Here is a 22,817-nt window from a genome sequence, read left to right as displayed (position 1 = left end):
TGGCTGTAGGTGGTGTCCTGTATAGGAGGCAGTGAGCAGTTTGGTTCGTTGTGTGGATGGGTGGGTCTTCTCTGGAAGCAGTCATCTTGCCTACCAGGGACTGTGTCTGTAGAGATACGTGGTTGTCACAGCTAGCCCGTATCTGGAGGCCAAAGATGCCTTCAGTTTCCTCTGAAGCCTCTTTCACAACAGAGAATCCACCCTCAAACATCAATGAAATTGACACTGAGAAAATCTGAGTAGGTCTGCTAATTAGTGGTGTATGTAATGGGGATGTACTCTGATTCCTCCTTTCTTGTCATTGATGTTCACATTGGCTGATCTTTTCTGTTAGCTTTAAGTCCATTTATCCTGGTAGCCTTTGAGAACTCTCTTGGTGTCGAAACCTGGGCCTATAGTTGTAGCCATTTCTCGAAGCTCTGAGCTATCTCTTAGGGAGGTGGTAGCTCAAAACCACAGACTGGGCACACTGTAATAAAATTGATTTCCAGTTTTTTTAGAATTTCTGTCGAATCAAATTTCTGTTTTGGTGAAGATTAGAAGTGGAGGGAAGGGCATTTGTATTTATTTGCAAGTGCTTCTTTAAATGTGAAATTGTAATGATAAAATCATGTGGACAGCCCATGATATAATCCTTTTTATACCTTGTGTTAGTTTATGGCTGGGATGTTGTTGAACATTATGGATAATTTGGAACGTTTGAAAACCAATAATGGTCTTCAGGAACAGGGGCTGGAACGTCTGTGAACCAGCTAAAGAGCCACCAGTATGGGTTATAATTGCGTGGTTTGACTTGTCTTACTGTTAATAGATACTTTTAAGTGTTTGGATTTTACAGTTAAGTTTTATCTATAGAAAAGACTGAGATTTCAGTTGTCACTATTTCAATTTTATGCAATTCAAATATACAAAAATTACATGCCATGAACATTGTAGACTACTAAAGTATTAAGCACAGCTGTGTAGAAGACCTTTTCAAAAGTGAAGTTGGAATATTCTACAAATACCATTTTCCCCAAGGGAATTATGTATTTCCATATTAAAGGCTCTGAGAAGAGGTTCTACAGTAAATAAGTATGTTTAACTCAGTATCTCCTTTGTATTTAATGTAACATAATTAATTGATAGAATATTTAGACCTGATACAAATAAAATACACGTTTGAAAACATGATGCTTAAACTTGTTCTTGTGCTTCTATGAGCCTACAGATGTTCTTGAAGACATGTTGATTTGTGAGAAATGTTCTTTTAAATTCAGTGTAACCAGGCGCTGCTTCAGTTCACATGGGATGTTACTGATTATTTCACTATCTTTGAAATCCCATCCTTCATGGAAAATAGGAAGCCTTGGATGACCAAATCTGACATTTTCATGATAGTGCAGAACTTACAAGAAAGTGTTTGCTGTTTATTGTCTATTATAATAACTATTGACAGTGAAGCTTCTTATTTAAAAAGCATGTACAAAATGCCCCCTTCATACTTCTCGTTCTTGTCCCTGTTGGTATCTCGCCATTTCCACTTCAGTTTTGTTTAGAGATGAAATCATTCAATTGCCTAAAAATCATTGTGGCTGCTTTCTAGCACCAATAAGTAATTATTTATCACCTTCATCCTGGATCTGTGCTTTAGTTTTAGTTCAAAATTTGTTTTGGAAATTAAAGCGTTATTGGATATGCTTAAATATAGTTAGTTAAGTTCAGATAAGTTGATAAAAGACTGTACGAGGTGAATCCTGACTTACACAATTTGATGAAGGGTGACAAAAAATACATTCCCACATGCACAAGAGGAACAGAAGTGCTCTTTAAAACCAGAATACAAAGTACGCTGCAGTTTAGATTTTTATATAACAAAGCTCTTTGCTGTGTTTTGATACTGTATTCCTTCATGTTTAGTCAAATACATGTTAGCTTTAGCAACCATGCATTTTAGCTTTTAAATTGTTATTAAACATCTTCCTTTTTAATATAATTCTGGTTGGTGTATATATTTGAGTCCAACCTTTTTAAAGTGTTTAGAACAATAGAGACATTGGTATTATTAATCCTTATACATTTACCTTACCTTATTTTTGTTTCCATGTATGTAGATCTTGTGAGATGATTTCCACAATAGAACTAATTAACATATCCACCGTGTTTCAGGATTGTCAAGTTTTGGTTACATTTATTTTAAAGAGTCTGTCAGAATGTAGGGTTGCTCTCTGTAGCAGATGGCCTCCGCAGTGGCTGTCAGAGATGTTTTCCTAAATATAGATAGCAAATGTTTGTGATCTTGATGTTGCTTAGATTACAACTCCCCATCCCTACCCTCCTGCCGCCCCACAGGAGAAGCGTATTGACGCGTTTAATTTAAACAGTGTGTCAGTGTGTACTGCCTTGATTGCCCTAGATATGCTTGGATGTTTTATACATTCTGAAGCAAGAGAAAAAACATGTTATTTGTTGGTTTTTTTTCTCCAGGCATGTCAGATCTTGATACTGAATATATAACTAGGAAAATGTTGAGTTTTTGCGTGTCTCTTACCGGATGATAAAAAGAACCAACCCAGGAAATAGAGTGGATGAGAATGTTTTTAATTTTGTAGAGAAAACAGGTCTAATTTATTTGAGTCATTATTAGAGTGTGGGCTTCTTTTGGGGGAATTTGCTCCCAGGTTTGGGTCTTAAGAATTCTTTGATTTTAGAATAAAAGCAGCACTGTTAATAATTATCCCTGGGAGTCAGGAATACATGAGTGCATCCTTAAGTACACTGAGATGCATTGACTCTGTGACTTCCTGGAGCAGCAGGTGCGTGGCCGCACGTGTCTCAGTAACTTCAGCTGAGCTCTGAGTTCTTGGTGCTCCTCCTGAGAGCCGGCCGGTGATCTCCGGGATTGCCGGCGGGGCAGACGCAGCATCTCTGAATGACCAGGTCTGTTCTGAAGGAGGAAAAGGGGGAGGGATGGAGGGACTGACTTGTTTTATTGAAGACTGAAAGATGGTAAACGCAGGCATTTCCTGACTTGTGAAAAAAGACGTTACATTTTATGGTTAAATATGCGATCTCCTGTTGAGACGAAGAACAGGCGGACTAGCTGCACGGGTTTCGGCGTTTAGACGGCGGTCATGTGCCAGAGGCCTTGGCGGAGACGAGAGAACTCTGGAAGTTCAAGTGACACAGGATGCCTGTGTGTGAGTGTTGCTTGAGTTTTTGAATACAAAAGAAAGAATCATTATGTGTTTGAGTCTCAAAGGAAAAAATTATTCCTGGAGTCAAAAGTGCTTGTTTTCCAATTATTAATTAGTAAAAAGTCAAATATTAGTTAAATAAGGAAAAAAAGGTCACAAAATTAGATCTAGAATGTGTTCGTTTCATTTGAAAACTGTTAAGCTAGCATAAATGTAATAAGTATATACATTAAATAAGTGGACCTAATGCAAATAGATCGGATTTAATTTTGATTGGGAAGTAATATATAAGCTAGTTCACAATTTTGCCTTAGTTTTTGCTTTAACGTAGTTGCTAACTTTTTATGTTACCACATGTATATAGAGTACACTTTGAATGTTTAGAGGCTAATGCTTTCTGTGTCAGTCATTCCCAGTAGCATGCAGGAGAAATCAAAGTCCGGTGCGACTCTGAGCCTGTGTTTCCCATGGCCTCTCAGGGTGTACCTGCGCCAGGGATTGCTCCGCCTGCCACGCCAAGGAGCAGCAGCGACATAGGTGCAGCACCTGCCGCTTACCACGCGAGGAGTGAGCCCAGGGGACATGTGTTCAAACAGGAGAAGCAGAAGGTTTGTTTTAGGGAGTCTGCCAGTGTTCCTGGTTTAAGTTAATGTAGATAATTAGTACTGGTGTTAGTTAATGTAGATAACTAGCAGATGATGGTGTTGTGTATATGAAGGAGGTAGAATTGAAATTTTTAAGTATGTTTGTTTAAAATTGCAGTAGAAGCACAAAGCACTAAAAATGCACGCAAGCAAATTTACTCCAAAAAAAACATTTGATGAAATCGCAGTGATGAGCAGTACAAGCGTGGCTGTGAACATTCTGAAGTTGTATCGTTGGTCCTGTGACTTAGCTGTGGGAGCGGACTCTGAAAAGTGGGCCTTTGTGAGTAAGATAGCACTGTTGTAGCAGTAGAGGTAGGAGCGAGTTATATAAAAAAGGGGACATGAAATTATTCCTTTGTATTTTGCTATCAAACACAAATACAATAACCTCCTCAACTGGCCTAATTGGTTATTCACAAAACTCACGTTTGGGGATTTATAGTAAAAGTCCTAAAGACCTTACTTAGTCCATGATGTATTTTTAATTTGCTTTCTTGTGTTGGTGAATGACAGTGACTCTCTGGTGGTGTAATGTGTGTGTTATAATCCCTTTACCATTTCTTTGTCACTGGAAGCTTTAGGAACCCCAACAGATTGAACCTGTTGAATCTGTTGAGTTTGTGCTTTGGTTTTGAGAGTCTGAATACAAAGGCTTAAAAAACCCCTTGCTCTTAATGTCTAAGCTTACTTAAGAGAAAGAGTGAGTGACCTCATTTCCTGTTCAGATGTCCGTGGCCCTGAGGACTTGGTAGTGGCTGGAGCTGGGATCCAGAGTCAGTCTAGAATCCTTACAGGGTGTTAGAGCCACCGCTGCCTCAGTCATCACCCGTCTGCTGGGGCTGCATTGTTGTGTAACACGAAGATCAGCGAGCAAAATGACAATCTGAAGCTCTCATCCTCTGCTTCACTCCCTGATGCTGGTGCTGCTGAGCCTGGGTCAGGATGAGCCAGCCCCGGGGAGCTCGGTCATGGCAGGGCCGGTGTGCCAGAGCCCTCGGCTGCTGCCTGTCAGGATGCGCACTGGAAGGACCTGGAGCGGAGGGCAGCAGCAGGACTTGGACCCAGAGTCCAGTGCTCAGGGGACGTGAGGGTCTCAACAGTAACTAGGCCTGATGCCGGTTGCTTATTTTTGTTTTAAAATTTTATCATTTGGAGTTATTTACTTTTGGGAATTGTCCCAAAAGTTGTCCCAGAGAAACGGTAAATTTTTTTACAGTAGAAAAAGGTTTCATAAGATGATTCACAGGTTAAGACCTCATTTCTGCCTTTGACAATTCATGCCATGTGTTATCGTTGCTACCCGCTTTGTGGGCACGCCCCCCTCTCCGTGTAACAGGACTGCAGCTTCCTGCTGCCCTGTCCTCAGGCTTGGCTGTGAAGTCTCAGCTTTCCCCTGGTATTTTCAATTCCTGGCTCCCTGTTTTTCTAATTACCTCCAGTAGAATTACTTGAAGGATTAGGTTGAAATTCTGATGCTTGTTGAAGAGGAACACAAAACTACAGCTCATAGATGGAGAGGAACTACTACAGGTAGCAAACTCATATAAAACAGTGGAAATGTACCCCGAATTGATGTGTTCTCTCATCTTAAATTATGCCCAGCTTTGACCTTTGGCCTTAGTCTAAGTTGTAGTGTTAAATATATTAATGTAATGTTACTATTCGTCACGTTGCCAAGAGTCACAACATGCTGAATTCCTGTAGTTTTGCTTATTTCATGGTTGTCAGAACAACCAGACTCCTCTTTCTGGACCAGTCTGAAGCAACTTTCAAGGAGCAAGCTGTTGTCCTGGAGCCAAACCTCACTCGTGGAGCTCCTGAACAGAGCATGTGCTTAAAGTCCCCGCCTAGTGTTTGCCACTGGGCTCTTCTGATGGTCACTGCGTGATTGACTAAGTCCCTCCTGCCCCCTTAGCCTCCAGCTCAGTTAGGCTGTTAATGCTTATACTTGAAATATGCACAAATAAATTAGATTTCTTTGCATCTGATATGTATGTTGACTGTTTCATATAGCATGTGATTCTGTGTAAGCCGTTTAATGACTCACTTGAAGGACGTTTAAGCTTCACCATATCCTTTGCATTCCAGTGTTAATGTTTATACTGCACAAATCACGTATGACATCTCCTTTTATTATAAAAGCTGTATAATGTCACTAAAATAGATTTTAGCAAAAAAAGAAAAATGAATTCTAACATTATAGGGAGTTGTTCATTTTATTATTTAAAACACTGTAGAATGGAAAGCAACCATTTTAACAAAGAGCTAAAAAAATTACTTGAAAGGCAGAGAGAGGCCTTTGCTGATTTATTCCCCAGATGATTGCAGCAGCTGGGATGGGGTCAGGCTGACGTGAGGAACCAGGGACTATAGTCAGCATCCCCCCATGGCAAGGACCCAAGGACGCCACTGCTTTCCCAGGCACCTTGGTGGGGCTGCACTGGGAAGAAGCCAGGACTTTGTTTATATGCATTTTTTTTTCAGATAGCAGCTTAATCCACTATACCACAACACCAGCTCCTCTGACACACTTTTAACAAAAGTGAAAGGCTCTAACTGTTGGCAAGCTGTGTAATGTAAATGGCTTACGCAGTGTCACTGAAGATGAAGCTTGTGTGTGTTTAGAAGAAAAGTAAAAATGTTGATTTTATAAAAATGCATTTGAAAAAAATATCGAAGGATAATATTTGATGTGATGAGGGATGATTTTCTTGCCTTCCTTCCTAGTTCTAAAATCTTTGTAGAATTTAAAGAGTTTATTTAAAAATGAGAATCCACTTATGAAAAGCTTGATGATTCTTTTTATTTTTTTTCTTTTTGCCATTGAATGCACATATATACCACTCAATTTCTTAGCTTTTGTGGTGTGAGAATATTTTTTCTCAATTGTTAACCAGAACCCCCAGATTGTTGTGTTAGGAAATGATGGCCTGTCGCTCTGCCCTGCAGGAGCTACCTGCATTACCGTCTGTGCTGGTACTTGTATGGGACAGAAGCACATGTGAAAGCTAACTTTGAAGTGAATGATACTTATTATTTGGGGGAACGAATAGGAAAGAGTCTTGGCAGGAAGTAAAATGTGTTTGGATCAGAGTTTTGATGGTGTAGGTTGGGTTGGACAGGCCCGAGAGACGAGCCGGAAGAACAAGATGCTGGCCAGAGCGACAAGAAGCGATGGGAAATGGGCTTCCTGTGGGAACACTTAGCTGAGAAGTCCGATGGCGGGAGGCTGAAGAAGCGATGGGAAATGGGCTTCCTGTGGGAACACTTAGCTGAGCAGCCCGACGGGGAGAGGCTGCTCGCAGGCCACGTAGCTGGTGCTGTACTCAGGAACCTCGTTTGGACCTGAATCGTTCTCTCGTGCTGAGCAAATCCTATCTTCCTACAAAATACAGATTTGCCTCTTGAACAGTTTCCTTACATCTGTTACAAGTTTTGCAGCTGAGATGGTGTGGTAGCTGTGCAACCTGTAGTTTTACAAATGAATAAACACTGTATCAATGTCTGTCTGTAAGTGACAAATAGGCTTTATGCCTCCAGGAAATGTTTAACAGTTGGAAATTTAAGTGAAATGAAGAAGACGTGTCAGGCCTCCCTCTTGGAGGGTGCATGGTGGCGTCTATGTGACGGTAGCATGAAGGTTATCGGGGCACTCTATGCCATGGGCGTTAGGACTGTGTAAGAGCTGCCCTTTGGGACTCATTTCCAGGCTTTTACCTCTAACTTGAAGTCCTTATGTGTTGGTAGGAATTCAGTTGGGGGGCTCATAGTCTTAAAAATAGCCTGAAGTGCTACTTAAGTGTATTCCATATTTAATCAGTGCAGTGCAAACGGTTACTAATAATTTGAAGTTTCAGATCGCAGATATATCACACTTTTTTCCCCCCGGTATATTTGTGTTCATTCAGTGTGTATGCCATTCATTTATTTTTTTCTTGTTAGTAGCAGTCAGGTTTTCTTTGAGATGTTTTTTCTTGGATAGTTGCTAATGTCATTGGAGCGGTAACGGTAAGACTCCTCGAACCCCAGACCCTTATTTGACTTGCAGAATGAGAGCACTGAAAATGACCTTCATTGCTGGGATTTTGGTTGGCATCAGTCATCCAGCACACCTTGATTGAATAACTGCCATTGGCCAAAGTGCTGTGTTTAATGGTACATACAAAGAGAAACGGCTGTTACCCTCCCAGCCTTTCAAGTATTGTAGGAAAGAACTTCAAAAATACATTATTTTTTAAGTGCTATGGTGGAGGTAAGTGCTAAGGGCTGTGGGAGTAGAGGAGGGCGTGGGCTGCTTAATTTGACTATTGAAATGCTGTTGTTCAGTGATTGAGTCCTTTTAAAGTTATTCACAGATGACCATACATTTGGCACTGAAAAATTCTTACTAATGAAATTGAAAATTGTCGAAGTTTTGTAAAAAAAAAAAAAAAAAAAGAATGGACATTTTGTTTGTTTAAAGTGTGACTGGTTAATGGGGATTTGGTTAGTTCAAGATTGCTGTGTCTTTTGCTGCAGAATGACTTGGAACCTAGCAAAGCTGCTCCCCTGAACGCATCGAAACAGGATGGACCCATGCCAAAACCTCACAGTGTTTCCCTCAATGACACCGAAACAAGGAAGCTCATGGAAGAGTGTAAAAGACTTCAGGGAGAGATGATGAAACTCTCAGAGGAAAACCGACACCTGAGAGTAAGTGCTGTGGGTCGGGCTGATGGAAGCCAAGCTGAAGGACACTGAAGGCTAGGCCTTTAAAGCAGCCTCCTTTGAGGTGTGTGCTGGCTTCTTCCTCCTTCCCCCTCCTGTGACTGTCTGTCCCCTTGGCATGCTGGCACGTCCGGCTGCCCCGCAGCAGTGTGGGCATCCCCTCCTTCACCTTGTGGCCTCATCCTGCTAACCTGTCCAGGACTCACGTGAGGATGTCACCCGGATTTAGGTCCTGTTAGCATTTCCTTTACAGACCCAGCTGATCGCTTCCTCCTTTTAATTTCTCTGAGCCTCATGGCTCTTAATCGAGATGATCCATCCGAATCGTGTAGTGAACTTGAAGAAAGCAGGGCTGAGTAGGCCTGAGGTGTTGTTGGGGTGTAGGCTGGGAGTCACTGCTCCCAAAGTGGGACTGATTAGCGAAAGACCACAGAAAGCCCAGCTTCACGATGTCCAGGGCTACAACTCATAAGCGCACTGAGTATTAAACATTTCTGTTGCTGTTTAAGAGGCAGAGAGATAAAGTCAACATGCTGGGTCATTCCCGGAGCTTGTGAGACGTCCGGGGCTGAGACTGGAGCTGGGAGCTGTAGTTCGGGCTCCCACGTGGCAGGCAGGCCCCACCACCCTCCTTCCAGCTCAGCAGAAGCTGGAAAGAGATGGGGGGCTGAGTCTTGAACCCTGGCACTCTGTTGAAGTATGCAGATGTCCTGTTGGTAGGCCAAACACCTTCCCCGGTTTACTCTCAGTTGATGTTTACAGTTACTCTTTTTTTTTTTCTTTAAGATTTTATTGATTTTATTACAAAGTCAGATATACAGAGAGGAGGAGAGACAGAGAGGAAGATCTTCCATCCGATGATTCACTCCCCAAGTGAGCCGCAATGGCCGGTGCACGCCGATCCGATGCTGGGAACCAGGAACCTCTTCCGGGTCTCCCACATGGGTGCAGGGTCCCAATGCATTGGGCCGTCCTCAACTGCTTTCCCAGGCCACAGGCAGGGAGCTGGATGGGAAGTGGAGCTGCTGGGATTAAAACCGGCGCCTATACGTGATCCCGGCGCATTCAAGGCAAAGACTTTAGCCGCTAGGCCACGCCGCCGGGCCCTACAGTTGCTCTTAAACTTAGAAGGGAGTTATGTCCTGATAGATTTTTACATGGAGAATGTGTTTAACTTATCTAAGCTGCTGCATTGGTAACGGCACACCCTAGAGCTTCAGCGGTTTCCCTCTACTGGGAAAGCCAGCTTGGGAGCTGTGACTCTCCTGCTGCCCAACTGCTTTTGAGAAGTTAGGGACCTCTTGTGTTAAGCACATTGTAGGAATGGTGTGAGAAAATAAGAATTTGCAGGGCCCGGCGCGGCTTGGCCTAGTGGCTGAAGTCTTCGCCTTTGAATGCACCAGGATCCCATATGGGCACCAGTTCTAATCCCGGCAGCTCTACTTCCCATCCAGCTCCCTGCTTGTGGCCTGGGAAAGTAGTTGAGCATAACCCAAAGCCTTGGGTTCCTGCACTCACGTGGGAGACCTGGAAGAGCTCCGGGCTGCTGGTTTCTGATTGGCGCAGCACTGGCCATTGCACTCACTTGGGGAGTGAATCATCAGGCTGAAGATCTTCCTCTCTGTCTCTCCTCCTCTCTCTGTATATCTGACTTTGCAATAAAAATAAATAAATCTTTTTAAAAAAATTGCTTTCATCGTATAGGTAAAATCTCTCCTGCATTTATCAACACAGATGAAGCCACCTGCATAGCTTACAGATATGGGCATTTTTGCCAGGTCACTTTGCACATTGTTGTCTTAACAACCTCCTTCCTTGAGTGACCACTGCTGAAGGTTTTTTAACAAACCATGTCTTCTGAAAACAGACTCTCAGGAACTTTACTGTGTGAATCCTGTTCATGCAGCAGCCACTGTTGCTTCAAGTCTCTTTGACACAGGTGAAACCTGTTTCCAGTCCAGAAACATTGGCAGAAAGGGTTCAGGGGTTCCTGTGTGTAACATTCCATGTCCGTCTTTGTAGCTTCTGCAAACAGAGTTCTGTGTGTGCTGTGCTCTGGATGTAACCAGAGGCTACGTGATTTGAATTCCGCTGTAAACTTTCCTTTTCCTCCAAATCCTATAATGGAGTTGAGTCAGTGAACCTGATGGGACGAGAATATGAATAGTATGTTGACAACTTTTTTAATTGATATTTTGGGGAAAGGTTGGTTTACAGAGAGAGAAAGAGATTGTAATCGGTCCACTCCCCAAACGGCTGTGATGGCTAGAGGTGGGCCAGTCTGAGGTCAGGAGCCTTGAGCCTCTTCCAGGTCTCCCCCATGGGTGCAGGGGCCCAGAGATTCGAGCCATCCTCTGCTGCTTTCCCAGGCCGTAAGCAGAGGGCTGGATTGCAAGTGGAGCAGCTGGAACATGAGCTGGTGCCCACACGGGATGCCGTGTCCCAGGCAGAGGTTTCGCCTGTGGGCGTGGTGCTGGCCCCAGCAAACCCAGCAGACTGTATAGAAGTAAGTGAGGGTAATCAGTTCCTGGGATTTTGCAACCATCTCTACAGTTCAGTTTTAGTTTCCATCATTCCAGAAATTGTCCTTATGTGGTTGGCAGTTAATCCTTGTTGTATGCCCAGCCTTGGGCAGCCAGCTTTGTTTCTTGAGCTTTTTAGCCCCAGGAGTCTCAGTTATATGCGTGATTGGTTTTCATATATCTTGTGTGTGTTTTCCCTCCCTAGGATGAAGGCCTAAGGCTCAGAAAGGTAGCACATTCGGAGAAGCCTGGCTCCCCCTCCGCCGCGTCCTTCAGAGAGAACGTCCCCAGTCCTCTCCCTTCCCTTCTTGTTGTCATCGCAGCCATCTTCATTGGATTCTTTCTAGGGAAGTTCATCTTGTAGAGTGAAGCATGCAGAGAGCTATTTCTTTTTTTTTTTTTTTTCTCTTGACCAGAAAAGATTTGTTTACCTACCGTCTCACTGGTAGTACGGCCGCGGTGACCATTTTGTGTGTACAGCGTCATGCAGGCTTTGCCTTTAATGATCTCTTACGGTTAGAAAACACAATAAAAACAAACTGTTCGGCTACTGGACAAATTGTATATTATCAGATCATCACTAGCAGATGTCAGTTGCACATTCAGTCCTTTATGAAATTCATAAATAAAGAATTGTTCTTTCTTTGTGGTTTTAATAAGAGTTCACGAATTGTTCAGAGTCTTGTAAATGTTATTTTAATAATCCCTTAAAATTTTATCTGTTGCTGTTACCTCTTGAAATATGATTTATTTAGATTGTAATCCCACTCATCCAGGAAATGCCAAGAGGTGTTGTGTGGGAAATGGTGCCTCTTACAGTGTAGATCTCCCTTACCTTTGCTAATATCATGGCGGAATTTTTCTTATCCCTTGTGAGGCAGTTGTTGACTGAGTTTTTCATCCTTACAATCCTGTCCCATGGTATTTAACATAAAAAAAAAATAAAACTGTTAACAGATTCTTGCTCGATAGCTTGTTTGTGTCCGTTGTGTCATTGGGGGGGGGGGGGAGCATCAGGGTGTCCACTGTTTATGATAATTTGAAATTTATCATTCTTATTTTTCATTAAAACGCTGTTCAGATATTCTAGTAGTTGTAGGTAGAAGTTCTCATTGTATTAAGGAAAGGAATTGATAATGTTTTAAACTACTTTTGGTATTTTGGGAGATCCTGCTCTGTAAGAAATACAGCAAAGCAGATGCCAGCAGCGTCAGGGTGCTGGGTCCTCTGTCCAGCAGGGATTGCTCTGCCAGGAGTGTCAGGGTGCTGGGTCCTCTGTCCAGCAGGGATTGCTCTGCCGGGAGTGTCAGGGTGCTGGGTCCTCTGTCCAGCAGGGATTGCTCTGCCGGGAGTGTCAGGGTGCTGGGTCCTCTGTCCAGCAGGGATTGCTCTGCCGGGAGTGTCAGGGTGCTGGGTCCTCTGTCCAGCAGGGATTGCTCTGCCGGGAGTGTCAGGGTGCTGGGTCCTCTGTCCAGCAGGGATTGCTCTGCCAGCATCCCTAAGGAACACAACTCTCCTTGTTTCTGAAGTACCTTTTAACCAGCCTAGTAATTTTTATGACTTGATAGCATTTCATAAAAATAGTTAAAAGCAGCTGGTTTTTTTTTTTGTCCCTAATTTGATGTAAGTCATTTTGGTAATTAATAAGCAAGTTGGGAATTTCCTTTGTGACAAATGACTGTGTCCTTGATACGTCTGTTAACACGTGAGACACACTTTCAGTATAAATAAGCATTATCACTGCACTTAGTCTGTGTCATTTATTTTGTCCTAGGATAGAAAGCTTTGGAGCCAGAGAAAATACATTCATTTTTCTGAGTGCAGTCTAACAGAATTTTGTTAATTGAAAACAGGTATTGCTTTTGTGAAAGCTGCATAAAGGGAAATTGAATTTGGAGACTGATGTGGTACAGTGCAGTATGCCAGGCCCGGCTGTGTACACACATCTTACACAAGGGTGAAGAATCTTTGTGTCTTACTCCTTTCAGATCTGTTTTGAGTTTGTGAGATCACATGGCTTGTGGTGTTGTTCTGTGGTATCTTAAAAAGTTATGAACACAGTCACAAGTTCAGCCACGCCGTTCCTGGCATGCTGCTGCAGTCATGCTCCCATTGCTGTGTCCTCAGCTGTCACTGCAACCCTCCTTTCTGGAAAAGCATGCTTGAAAAAGTCCCTTTTCACCCATCAATGTGGAGGCAGTAATTTCTTTGGCTTAAAGCTTTCTAAACAGTATGCTTTGTATTGGTGATAAGGATCAAGGTTGATATTTCTTAATTATCTATACCAAAAAAAGTTCTCAACAAATTCAGTAAAATCTTTTTATGCGAATGCTCCTTACGGTGTGTCCTTACGGTAAGCCCTTTGGTTTTATAGTTGAGGGAGCTTTGCAAGAGCTTTCCCTGGTTCTCCCTGGCTCTCCCTGGTTCTCCCTGGTTCTCCCTGGTAGGTACAGGCAGAGCTGGAACTGGGAGTCTGGAATCTGGCTCCGTGTCTTCTGATCTCTCTGACAGATGACTGAAGTGTAATGAATACAAGATGCTAGTCAGTAAGTTTATGAAATTCCCTGTCACTAGGTAGTATACCAGGTGTCGTGTGTTTGGCTTTAGTGTTTAGGCTAGCAGTACTTCCCATGTTGGTAAGGGACTTTGTAAAATGCATTATGCAGCGGTTGGTTTTGAGGTGGGTTGTAGTCTGGGTACTCTCTTGAAAGTACATATGGGCTTTTACATGTCAACATGTTCTGAATCTGTAGGAGTCCTTTAATCGTTGAAATGCAATCAGATTATCTTACTGCTAATAATTAACACTTGGAAGGAGTCAGCTGTAATAGTAACATGGATTAGATTATCTTCATTCCTTCTGTGTGTAGAGATTGTTGCTTTTTCTGCCTGCTTGCTAGTATATGTAAGCAGGGAATACACTTGCTAATACTGAAATGCCCTTTTAAGTGACTACGGCCTTTCTTGCACAGGGGATGCTGTCTTTTTAAATAGTACTAAATAATATGTTTAAGAATGTGCCCCGATTGTGTGCTGTGTGACCATTTATAAAAAGGACTTTGGAAAATTTGTATCACATGTAGAAATTTCTCTAGGTATTTTAGGTCAGAATTTTTTAAAAATTGAGCTTATCTGGCCTAGCAACATTCTGGAACTATAATCTTTGAGTAGGTACCACTTTGAAAACAAATCTTAACAGGTTAAACCTTGATAAAGGTTATATATCCCCACATACAATCTGCCACTGCAGAGCCAACCAGGGAATAGTTTTCCTGGAGCGTTTTGGCACATTCCAATTCAACAGTTTTGGTGTGTGTGTAGATTTTAAGAAATTGACCTTTACCAGAGTTAGGGAAAGATCAGTGCTTAGTTTATGAAATAAAGAAAAATCGGAAGGTAAACAAATGATCTTTATTTTGTAGGTTTCAAGGAGGGATTATGTGAATAAATAAGCTGTTTGGAAACGTGGTGAAGTGTCATTTTCCTTGCAGTGATTAGGCCCCTTGGTCCCGTGGCGTGTGATGGCTTCCGCAGTGGTGACCGTTAGGTGTTGATGGTCAGCCGGAGTTCTGAGCGCGCTCTGGCTGGTGCGGGGCTGAAGGCAGCCGAAGTGCGGCTCCTGTGCAGAAGCCAGCTGCAACATGCATCCTCAGCCCCCTCCGTGTCCCGGTCCTACCAGCTATAGTGGCTTCGACATTCTCATTGAAATATTTGCAGCACTGGAAATTTGGGACTTAGGTTAAGGGAAGAACATTTTGTCTTCTTTGATTTCTGATGGCAGAAATAATGTATTTTAGGCAGCTTACAAAATACAAAGTTCTCTATTACATGCATTTGGTTTATTTTCCTATAATATTAATGCTTAAGTGTAATTGGAAACTACAACTTTGTATTCTATGTTTTTGACTTTTAAAAACCAGGTGTTGAAGTGACCACAGAAGTGCTTCATTTTTACAGCGTTAAGGTTGTGGACATTTTCTACCACTTGAATGGCCTAGCTTCCAGATATTTCCTCTTTCAGTTAGGCATGCTCTCATTTGTGCATTTCTTTGGAACGGTTTTTGTTTTCTAGTTATTCCAGGGGATGTTACAGCATAATTGTGGTTTTTGCAATGGTTATCAACTGCTGCAGTACGTTAACTCACCCTGGGCTTGCAAGCGACAACTGGTGCCTAAGCACGTCTCCCAGAACTACTAACCTAGTTGCACTGGGGTGGAGAAACAACATGGCATCTTTAAGACACAAGATTCTGGTCATTTTCATCCAGCAGCCAGAAACTGCCTGTTACCCTTGTAAATGCCCAAGACGCATACGGGACAGGATGAAGACTTTGGCCGTACAGAGAAACTTCAGAGTCTTTGTTTACTTGTAAAGTACATCACAGGAGTTGCCTGTCGCTAATGCTTCATGCAGAAGCTGTAAGGTTGATGTTGCAAAAATAACGAGGGGAGTTTTTTTTACTTGTAAGTAAACAGGAGCTGTAAGCACAGAAATAAGAAGGAATTGAGAAAGTTTGTGGGCTTTGATTTCAGTTAGCATTTTCCAGACATGCAGAGTGATGACCGACCAAGGAAACTGGTCTGTCACACGTTTCTTAGATTGTCAATGTAGGTCATTTTCAAGTACAAACTTCCAAGGTGCTGATCAATGCCAGGTCTTAGTTTTGTGTCAACACACGTGGGTGTGCCTGCCTGCTGTAATGTGGCGCAGGGGGTAGGTTAGAGGCTAAGCTTACTCCGATGGCATAGAAAGCAGTTGAGTGGTGCTACGGACTTTATCCGTCAGGTCAAGTACTGAATTGGGGGGATTAGATTTTCAAGTTTTTATTTTGACTCACGAAGTGAAGGGAACCCCTTAACTGACCTCACCCTGTAAGTCAAATGGACATTTATGAACAAACATACTTGTGTTGTAAGAAGTGGCTATAGGATTGACGGAGGTCAGAATGCAGCCTTTTGTATTCTCAGCATGCTGCCCTGGGCTGAAATGGTTCTTGAAAGCAGATATTTGCTTTTTAAAATTGTCTGTAGCCTGAATTCTTTTTATAGTTCTGCAGAGAACAAGAGGGGTTATGCAGAAAATGTTTTTGGGGTGATGTGGGGTTGGAGGAAGGAGACATTGGTGACATAAGTCTTTAAAAAAATACATGGATTCAGATGGAAAGTAATGGCAGTGTGTTGTATATCCTGATCACTGAAGTTGCTGGTGTTAGTATATTCCTGTGACCTGGAGGTGAGGGTTAGAAGGCACTGGGGGTGAGGGTTAGAAGGCTCTGGAGGTGAGGGTTAGAAGGCACTGGAGGTGAGGGTTAGAAGGCTCTGGAGGTGAGGGTTAGAAGGCAGTGAGCTGAGGGTTAGAAGGCAGTGAGCTGAGGCTTACAAGGCTCTGGAGGTGAGGGTTAGAAGACAGGTGAGGGTTAGAAGGCAGTGAGGTGAGGGTTAGAAGGCAGTGAGGTGAGGATTAGAGGCACTGGAGGTGAGGGTTAGAAGGCAGTGAGGTGAGGGTTAGAAGGCAGTGAGGTGAGGGTTAGAAGGCTCTGGAGGTGAGGGTTAGAAGGCAGTGAGGTGAGGGTTAGAAGGCAGTGAGGTGAGGGTTACAAGGCTCTGGAGGTGAGGGTTAGAAGGCAGTGAGGTGAGGGTTGGAAGGCTCTGGAGGTGAGGGTTGGAAGGCTCTGGAGGTGAGGGTTAGAAGGCAGTGAGGTGAGGGTTGAGGCACTGGAGGTGAGAGAAGGCTCTGGAGGTGAGGGTTAGAGGCACTGGAGGTGAGGGTTAGAAGGCTCTGGAGGTGAGGGTTAGAAGGCAGTGAGGCGAGGGTTAGAGGCACTGGAGGTGAGGGTTAGAAGGCAGTGAGGTGAGGGTTAGAAGGCAGTGAGGTGAGGGTTAGAAGGCAGTGAGGTGAGGGTTACAAGGCTCTGGAGGTGAGGGTTAGAAGGCAGTGAGGTGAGGGTTGGAAGGCTCTGGAGGTGAGGGTTAGAAGGCTCTGGAGGTGAGGGTTAGAAGGCAGTGAGGTGAGGGTTGAGGCACTGGAGGTGAGAGAAGGCTCTGGAGGTGAGGGTTAGAGGCACTGGAGGTGAGGGTTAGAAGGCTCTGGAGGTGAGGGTTAGAAGGCAATGAGGCGAGGGTTAGAGGCACTGGAGGTGAGGGTTAGAAGGCAGTGAGGTGAGGGTTAGAAGGCAGTGAGGTGAGGGTTAGAGGCACTGGAGGTGAGGGTTACAAGGCTCTGGAGGTGAGGGTTAGAAGGCAGTGAGGTGAGGGTTGGAAGGCTCTGGAGGTGAGGGTTAGAAGGCTCTGGAGGTGAGGGTTAGAAGGCAGTGAGGTGAGGGTTGAGGCACTGGAGGTGAGAGAAGGCTCTGGAGGTGAGGGTTAGAGGCACTGGAGGTGAGGGTTAGAAGGCTCTGGAGGTGAGGGTTAGAAGGCAATGAGGCGAGGGTTAGAGGCACTGGAGGTGAGGGTTAGAAGGCAGTGAGGTGAGGGTTAGAAGGCAGTGAGGTGAGGGTTAGAGGCACTGGAGGTGAGGGTTAGAGGCACTGGAGGTGAGGGTTAGAGGCACTGGAGGTGAGAGAAGGCTCTGGAGGTGAGGGTAGAGGCACTGGAGGTGAGAGAAGGCACTGGAGGTGAGAGAAGGCTCTGGAGGTGAGGGTTAGAAGGCAGTGGAGGAGGCTCAGTCTAGTTTGGGGAGGGCAGATTTTTGCCTTGTGTGCTGTTGTCATCCAGTGTATCTATGTAATACGTAGTTAAATATCTAAAAGTGTATGAAGCAACTTGGAATTAAATGTAGGGAGATAACTTCACTTGAGAAATCGTAACTTTAAAAATGCTTAAGAATAAAATTATTTTCAACGTTATTTGAACACCTCTGTGTACCTTGCCATTAGAGTTTGATGAAATCATTGGAATAAAATTAACTTTGTTTTAGAAGTTTAATGATTATGTTCAATGTATTGAGTTAGTGAGTCATCTCTTGAAGGGAGATGCCCTTGTATTGTGGGACCCCTGGAATTCTTCAGCTGGGGACATTTGAAGAAATGATTTTCTACTGAGATAATCCTGCAAAGAGGAATGACTTGAGAAGAACATTGTGGTTGGCTAAGGTGCTTCTGTTGTAGGTGTTAAGTGAATTGCAGTTTAGGAAGAGGAGCACATTGGAGTGTACTAAAAGGTCTCATGTCACCTGTGAAATGCCAAGTATTTGTGTTTATTGCAGTGATGCTAGGGGTCAGACTTCGGTATTGAACACGCCTTGTAACATCTGTGCAGAAGTGAATGTTTCCACAAGTAATTGTTAAAGCGTTTAAGGTTAATGCTTTCCACCTGTCACTCTGTTTTTTCCTTGGAGAGCATGAGACAGGTGGACTTTCCATGTGCTGGCTCACCTTCCAGTGGCTCCCTGGGGGAAGGGAGAGTTGAAGTCAGGGGTTCAGTCCAAATCTCCAATGAGGGGCGGGTGAAAGAAACCAACTGAAGATCTGCATTCGCAGGAAATTTGAACTCGGAGCAGAGCAAACTCCTGACCCTAGGCACTGTGGAAGAAAGGAGGGTGTGCTAACCCTGACCTTAGCTGCTGGACCCATCCCGCCTGCCTGCGCTTCTAGTTCTACGATGTATGTGGCAGGTGCTCCAAAATGTGCCCCGCATCTCCAACCCACAGGAGCGTGGGAGTGAGCTGCGTGACAGCAGCCACACAGCACAGTGAGCCCTCACCTTTGCTGGACTTGCTTTTTCTGCTTAAGACAATCCCCCGCCACTTTGCCACATTTACTTTAGCTCTTCTAAGGAACAAGCCATCAGAACAAGCCGCTTTTGGTCAAACCCGACAAGTTGATGTTAATCATTCTTGTCCATGTGTTGTGAGTTTATTACACATGCATGCAATCTATAGTGTATTTGTATTTATGTCTAGGATGCCACCCACACGTGTACCTTATTCTCTATTATTTGTCTAGGTGTAATTTTTTTTTTCATTTAATGACTTTGACAAAGTAATTCCCCTGAGGGGTCGTGTGTCCCCTACATTAGCACTGTTTTTTTCTTTGCTTCGGTCTGGGCCCATTGCAATGGTGTGTTCTATTGCTGCCAATGCTGGAGTTGGGATTTTGACATCAGGTCCTGCAGAGCCCCTGCCGCTGCGGCTGCAGCTGCTGCTGCTCACCCCAGCAGTGCTGTCGGCCACCTCGTGTTGACCCCGTCTGCCAGTGCTGGGACATTGGAGCTGTTCTCTTTCCTGGTTCTGGTGCTGATCATCCCAGGAGTCTCTGGTGCGAGTCCTGACCAGAGGCCATGGGCCTCGGTTGCCTGAAGTGTAGCACTTGCCATGTGTCACTGTATTAATAGTTCATCTGTGTTTTCACAGTTAGCACGTCCAAGGAGAGGTGAAGTCGCCTTCAGGCCCTGCACATGGTTGCTCTCTGTATCTCTCCATGTGCTGTGGACTGCGGGCCCGTGCATGTCTGTCTGTGTTGGTGTGACATGGTTTTCACATGTTTTGAAAATCTGGAATTTCTGTTTAAGAAAATTCAAGATGTGCAATGCAGTAACTAAATTACACCCGGCAACGACTTTCTGAAGTGGAGGAGGCTTTACCTACAATTCTCTCTGCTTGGTTTATATGCTAATATGTTACTTGTGTGATCTCCTGTATTACAGAGTTGGGAACTGTGGTTAAGATATTCATGTATTAGCTACCATGTGCTTCCTCTGTGTTGGGGACAGGTGGAGTTTTGTGGAATAGGATTAGATGATAGGCATTTTGAATGTCGAGGTCTAGAGTATTCTACTGTCAGGAGGGGAAAAACATCTGATACAGACTTGAAGTTTGAAGTGCAGCAAGGGCTGCTTTTATGGATTACATATGTACAGCAGGTGCACACACACTGCTTCATTCTCAAAACAGCTTTTGAATCTAACACAGATAAATCTGTTCTCCAAGTAGGGTCCAAGTCTTGGTCCTATTTCAACCCTTGATCATACCCCTGCTATCTCAGGAAATTGTGACTAGGGGTGTCATGACACATGAAAGTCACACAATGTATGCTGGAGGAATGAAACTACTTTGGCCTCTTTTTTCTGTTAAGAACCAAGAGTGTGCAGTGAAAATTTCCAGTTGTGAAAGTCTTTAAGGTCAAGGAGTAACACACCTAGAGCTTACTAAGAAACACCACACCTCGCGGCCAGAGGTTGGGGTGTGACTGTAGTGGTGTGGTCTCGAAAGGTGTTTTGAACTTGTGGCTCTTTGTAGTTGGACTATCAGTCAACTTAGGTTGTTGGCCATAGCAATACATACAGCGTATCGTTTCAAGTGTTGGGCATGAGTGAGCCCTCTGGGAAGGAAACCTTCAGGCTGGGATGGAACTGAAGGGTGTAATTCCAGCTCTCGGTTTGCGGGATTGTAGCTTCAGTGGCTTATTTCTGTGCAGCCCAGCTTCTTCCGTAACGAGGATAATAACTAGCTAGTCATTAATGTGGGAGGAGATTAGAGGGACACGCCCAAGGGGCAGAGCTGGAGGAATGTCATGAGCAGTGTGAACACACAGTGTGGAAAATTGAGTAGTTGTCTGATTGTTCAAGCTGAAAGTTAATTTGATATCCAGACAATGGATATTTGGCTTAAAATTTGCTGTTGGAGTCTAGCCAGCTCTGCAGCTGAAGACACTGTCCGACTCTCGGCGAGCTTGGTGTGCAGCGCCTGCTGAGGCGGCGGGGTCAACAGCGTGGATTTGGGAGGGTAGACGGGTGGCATCTCAACTTTGCCCTTGAACAAATGATGGAGCCTCCTATCAGCTATGCCTCTGATTTTTTCCTCTTTCACAACCTTGTAAGGTTGTAAGACTGCAAGAGATTTAAAAATCAGCGTTACTCTGTCCTTTTCTCAAGGAACAAAATAGCACAAAAACTTACAACAAAGTTTTGGGACTGGCGCCGTGACATAGTTGACTACAATCTTCCATTCGTGATGCTGGCATTCCTGACAGAGGCTGGTTCTTCTGATCCAGCTCCCTGCTGCCGGCCTCCCAAGGCCATGTGGGAGACCCTGCAGCAGCCCCTGCCTCCCAGCTTTGAACTGGCCCAGCTCTGGCCATTACAGCCATTTGGGGAGCGAACTAGTCCATGGGAAAGATCTGTCATTCAGTTAAAATAAATCTTTAAAAACATTTAAAAATCTTGATAGTTTAATTTGTTGTAGCAGCCAGGGCTAGGTCAGTCTGACCAAGACTGGCGCACCACCTGGGGCTGCCACGTGGGTGTCAGGGAGGAAGTGTGTGAGCTGGCTCCCAGGGTGTGGATTAGCAGGAAGTGAATTTTAGATAAGACATTCTCACGGGCAAGCCACCTGCGAACATTAATATGAGGCATTGAGTTTGTTCTTGATTTTATTTCCTGAATAAGAGGGTAACAATAGCTGGCCACAGGAGACTCCTCCTGACCCATGGTTTTGCTTTGTTTTTAGAGATGTATTTATTTTTGTTGGAAAGTCAGAAACAGAGAGAGGGAGAGACTGGTAAGATATCTTCCATCTGCTGGTTCACTTCCCAAGCTGCTGCAATGGCTGGAGCTGAAATGATGTGAAGCCGGAAGCCAGGAGCTTCTTCCAGGTCTCCCACGCGTGCAGGATTCCCACGGCTTTGGGTGGTCCTTGACTGCTTTCCCAGGCCACAAGCAGGGAAATGGAAGGGAAGTGGGGCTGCCAGGACATGAGCCAGTGCCCATAAGGACCCATAAGGGTAGCCACTAGGCTACCACCCCGGGCCCTGGTTTTACTTTTTGAAGTCTCAGTTACCCATGGTTAACTGAGGTCTGAAAAGGTTGCACAGAAAATTCTAGAAACAGTGTAAACTTTAACTCTTGGATTGTACTGAGTAGCATGATGAAATCTTGCCCTCTGCCATCACCCACTCACCTGGGATATGAATCATTGCTTTGTTGGCTGTGCCTGTGCCGTGGCCACTACCTGCCTGTGGTCGCCGAGCTCTGCGTGTGAGCAGAGGGACTGGCAAGGGATTGTGGTGCTGTTGAGGACTCCCGCAGGGACTCGCACTGCAGGACTGTGTGGACAGATGCCCACAGATGTGGAGACTGCAGCAGCACAGTTGGTCCTCTGGTGCCAAGCTTTCAGCTTTGCAAGAATGTTCCCGTACGACCTTGCTGGTTTTCATGTCTGATACGGCATTCGATACGTTGCAGGGACGATCCAACACTTGCTTATGGACTCGGTCTTGGTGAGACGGTTTGGCCCTGCTGCAGGCTGATGTAAGTGTTGGAAGCACACTGAGGGGTCAGCGAGGCTAAGCCAGGGTTAGGTGTAACAAAGTGGAGGCTTTCGGTGTATCAGGACCCTGTTACAGGTCACGGAGACTCTCTGAGGTTGGTGCTACCCACGGCTCGGGTGCCCTCTGGGAGTCTCGACAGGTACCCTCTGCACACAGGGCAGGAATAGTTATGAAGAAGTGCAGAGAAGGAAAATAATGCCAATATCCCACTCCCCAGAGACAACTTCATAAGCTTTGTAAGCTTTGATACAACATCAAATATGTAATTAACACCCGTTGTAAATATTACGATGAAAATCAGCCTGGTGATTTTATAAACCAATGAGCAAAAAATAACTCAGTCTTACCAGGAGATGATTTTTGAAATTATAAGAAAAAGTACAAGAACGGTCCCCCGCACAGCCACACCCCGTAAGACATTTCACTCATTGTTACTATTTGGCTCTATTGCCTGTCATTGCTTCCACTTCCTGCTTCATATTCATATACATACACAGGTTT

General features: G+C 44.4%; 1 protein-coding gene across 2 annotated transcripts in view; it reads left to right on the top strand.

Annotated features, from left to right (window-relative positions):
• Positions 1 to 12,023, top strand: part of VAPA (VAMP associated protein A) — a 39,710-nt gene extending 27,687 nt beyond the window's left edge. Inside the window, exons 5-7 of one of the 2 annotated variants that reach the window (XM_004598957.3) lie at positions 3,656 to 3,784; positions 8,342 to 8,515; positions 11,258 to 12,023. In XM_004598957.3, coding sequence (XP_004599014.2) covers positions 3,656 to 3,784; positions 8,342 to 8,515; positions 11,258 to 11,416 — 462 coding nt within the window. In that variant the 3' untranslated portion in view covers positions 11,417 to 12,023. The remainder of the gene's footprint in view (positions 1 to 3,655; positions 3,785 to 8,341; positions 8,516 to 11,257) is intronic. The other variant, XM_004598958.2, reaches the window with a different exon arrangement.
• Positions 12,024 to 22,817: the final 10,794 nt, after the last annotated feature.

The sequence above is a fragment of the Ochotona princeps genome, chromosome 18 (assembly GCF_030435755.1).
Source record: "Ochotona princeps isolate mOchPri1 chromosome 18, mOchPri1.hap1, whole genome shotgun sequence".
Lineage (NCBI taxonomy): Eukaryota > Metazoa > Chordata > Mammalia > Lagomorpha > Ochotonidae > Ochotona > Ochotona princeps.
Note: the sequence above shows the minus strand (reverse complement) of the source record. Positions and strands in the feature narration are given on the sequence as shown.